Source organism: Colobus angolensis, unplaced genomic scaffold, assembly GCF_000951035.1.
Source record: "Colobus angolensis palliatus isolate OR3802 unplaced genomic scaffold, Cang.pa_1.0 Scaffold267, whole genome shotgun sequence".
Taxonomy (NCBI): domain Eukaryota; kingdom Metazoa; phylum Chordata; class Mammalia; order Primates; family Cercopithecidae; genus Colobus; species Colobus angolensis.
This window is the reverse complement of record NW_012115899.1, coordinates 820,118-822,606: the sequence shown is the minus strand read 5'-3', so window position 1 is coordinate 822,606 and position 2,489 is coordinate 820,118. Positions and strand designations below refer to the sequence as shown.

The 2,489-nt window shown below is 55.8% G+C and overlaps 1 protein-coding gene across 3 annotated transcripts in view; it reads left to right on the top strand.

Moving 5' to 3' along the window:
- CTNS (cystinosin, lysosomal cystine transporter) overlaps positions 1-2,489 on the top strand; it is a 37,562-nt gene that overhangs the window by 29,517 nt on the left and 5,556 nt on the right. For 2 of the 3 annotated variants that reach the window (XM_011947477.1, XM_011947476.1), the window contains exons 6-7: positions 1,411-1,514; positions 1,634-1,765. In XM_011947477.1, the coding sequence (XP_011802867.1) occupies positions 1,411-1,514; positions 1,634-1,765 (236 nt within the window). The remainder of the gene's footprint in view (positions 1-1,410; positions 1,515-1,633; positions 1,766-2,489) is intronic. The other variant, XM_011947478.1, reaches the window with a different exon arrangement.

Genomic DNA, 2,489 nt, shown 5'->3' with positions numbered 1-2,489 from the left:
ACTCACCTGTAATCCCAGCACTTTGGGAGGCCGAGGTGGGTGGATCACTTGAGGTCAGGAGTTTGAGACCAGGCTGACCAACATGGTGAAACCCCATCTCTACTAAAAATACTAAAATTAGCCCCACGTGGTGGCACATGCCGGTAATCCCAGCTACTTGGGAGGCTGAGGCGGGAGAATCAGTTGAACCCAAGAGGCAGAGGTTGCAGTACACTGAGATCGCGCCATTGCACTCCAGCCTGGGCAACAAGAGCGAAACTCCATCTCAGGAAAAAGAAAAAAAAAAAAGAGTCTCAGCAGGAATGCTTGGGAGATCAGATGTTGCAGGCAGGCCTCCAGGTACTTTTTCTTGAAGCAGAGCATTTGCCAAATATTGGGTAAGCAGCAAGGGTGAAAACGTCCTCTTTGCCAAGTGTCTCGTGTATGTGCCTCTTCTGCTTCGTCACTTGGCAGCCAGGTTGGCACAAGGCACACATGGTTTTGTGGACGTAGAGGAGCCTAGTGATGATGGAAGTAGAAGTGATGGTATTGTAGTAAAGCAGTGGCCCAGCTTGCTGTGCACCAGGCTCTGTGCTGTCAGCTTTCTGGACGTCCTGTCAGTCATGGCAGCCCTGAAAGGTAGACACTTTTGTTAACTCGTTTTACAGATGAGCAAACTGAGATCAGAGCTTGAGTAACTTGCCCAAGGTGACATGCCCAGTGAGAGGACAAGAGCCATCCCTCCTTCCCTCAGAGATAAGCCAGGAGAGGGCATGAGGACAAGTCCATAGCTGTGCTCAGAAAGTCTCACCCAGGCCAGGTGCGATGGCTCATGCCCATAATCCCAGCACTTTGGGAGGCCAAGGTGGGCAGATCACCTGAGGTCAGGAGTTCGAGACCAGCCTGGCCAACATGGTGAAAGTCTGTCTCCACTAAAAATACAAAACTTAGCTGGGCATGGTGGCGTGCGCCTGTAATCTCAACTACTTGGGACTCAGGAACCTAAGGCAGGAGAGTCACTTGAACTCGGGAGGCAGAGGTTGCAGTGAGTCGAGATCGCCCCACTGCACTCCAGCCTGGGTGACAAAGCGAGGCTCTGTCTCAAAAAAAAAAAAACAAAAAAAAAAAAGAAAGTCTCACTCAGGCCAGGCGCGGTGGCTCACGTCTGTAATCCCAGCACTTTGGGAGGCCGAGGCGGGTGGATTGCTTGAGCCCGGGAGTTTGAGACCAGCCTGGGCAGCATGGCGAACAGGAGGTTCAAGTTGGCTGGTGGGCACTGCAGCGTCTCTCCTTTTGCTTAGTAAGCTCGCAGAAGATGGGGCTGTGGGTGATGCGTCCCTCCATTCCCTAGCGTGTAGCATGGAGCTAGATGCCAGCGGTGCCCTCAGTAATCATACATGGCATCGGATTGAACCTCAGTCTTCCTAACAGGTGGTGGTGCCTCCCGGAGTGACAAATTCCTCTTTTCAAGTGACATCTCAAAATGTTGGACAAGTTACTGTTTATCTCCATGGAAATCACTCCAATCAGACCGGGTAGGCTGGCCTCAGCGCGTGCGGGCCTCACGTGACAAGAAGGGGGCCGTGCTGGGCACGTGGAAGTCTCCTTCGGAAGCCCAGCCTCAGCTCATCCCGGTCCCCAAACTCTTTTCCAGCCCGAGGATACGCTTTCTCGTGGTCCGCAGCAACACCATTAGCATCGTAAACCAGGTGATTGGCTGGATCTACTTTGTGGCCTGGTCCGTCTCCTTCTACCCTCAGGTGATCATGAATTGGAGACGGAAAAGGTAACCCCCCGGGCCGTACGTGCTGTCTTGGGGCCACTAGGAGCAGGGCGTTCCAGCAAGGCGGCCGGTGGCGCAGCCTCCGACGTCCCCTCTACCCTTCTGTCTGCCTGCCGTTTCCAGAAAGTTGTCCCAATGCGAAGTTGTCCCAATGCGAAGGCTCGGGGAGCCTGGGTCGGACTCCCGTGCTGGGCATTTCATCCTTTGCCCAGCTCAGCCCCTCCCTGAGAAAGCAACAAAATGGGGCTCGTTCGTTTAGTGGAGAATGGGCAGGGGAAGGAGGGAAGTCCACCGTGAATCTGCTCTACACTGGGTCCACCTGGCCCTGGAGGATTGTGGTGTCAAGTCCTGTAGACTCAGCCTTCGGGACGAAGCAGTCCCACCTCGACTTGCAAGGACCCAAGCTGTCCTGCAGTCACCCTGGCCACGTGGGCCTCCTGGGGGGATGGCAAGCAGACAGCCAGGAGGGAGACTCTCCCCCGGAGGCCTCCCCGACTCTCCTCTGGAGCCAGGACTTGAGGAGCAGAGAGATCTTGGGCAGGGGAGGAAGGGAGGAGGGAAGTAGCTCTCGAGAGGGCAGGGATTGGGTGGCATCCATGGTGGGAGCAGGAGGGACCTAAGGACAGTGCCCTGCTTGAGACGGGCCGAGTCCTCCTTCCCTGTGGCCTGGGAGCCCTGTCCCTCCCATTCCCCACAGTAGTGCCAGTCCTCACCCCCGGCCCTGCCC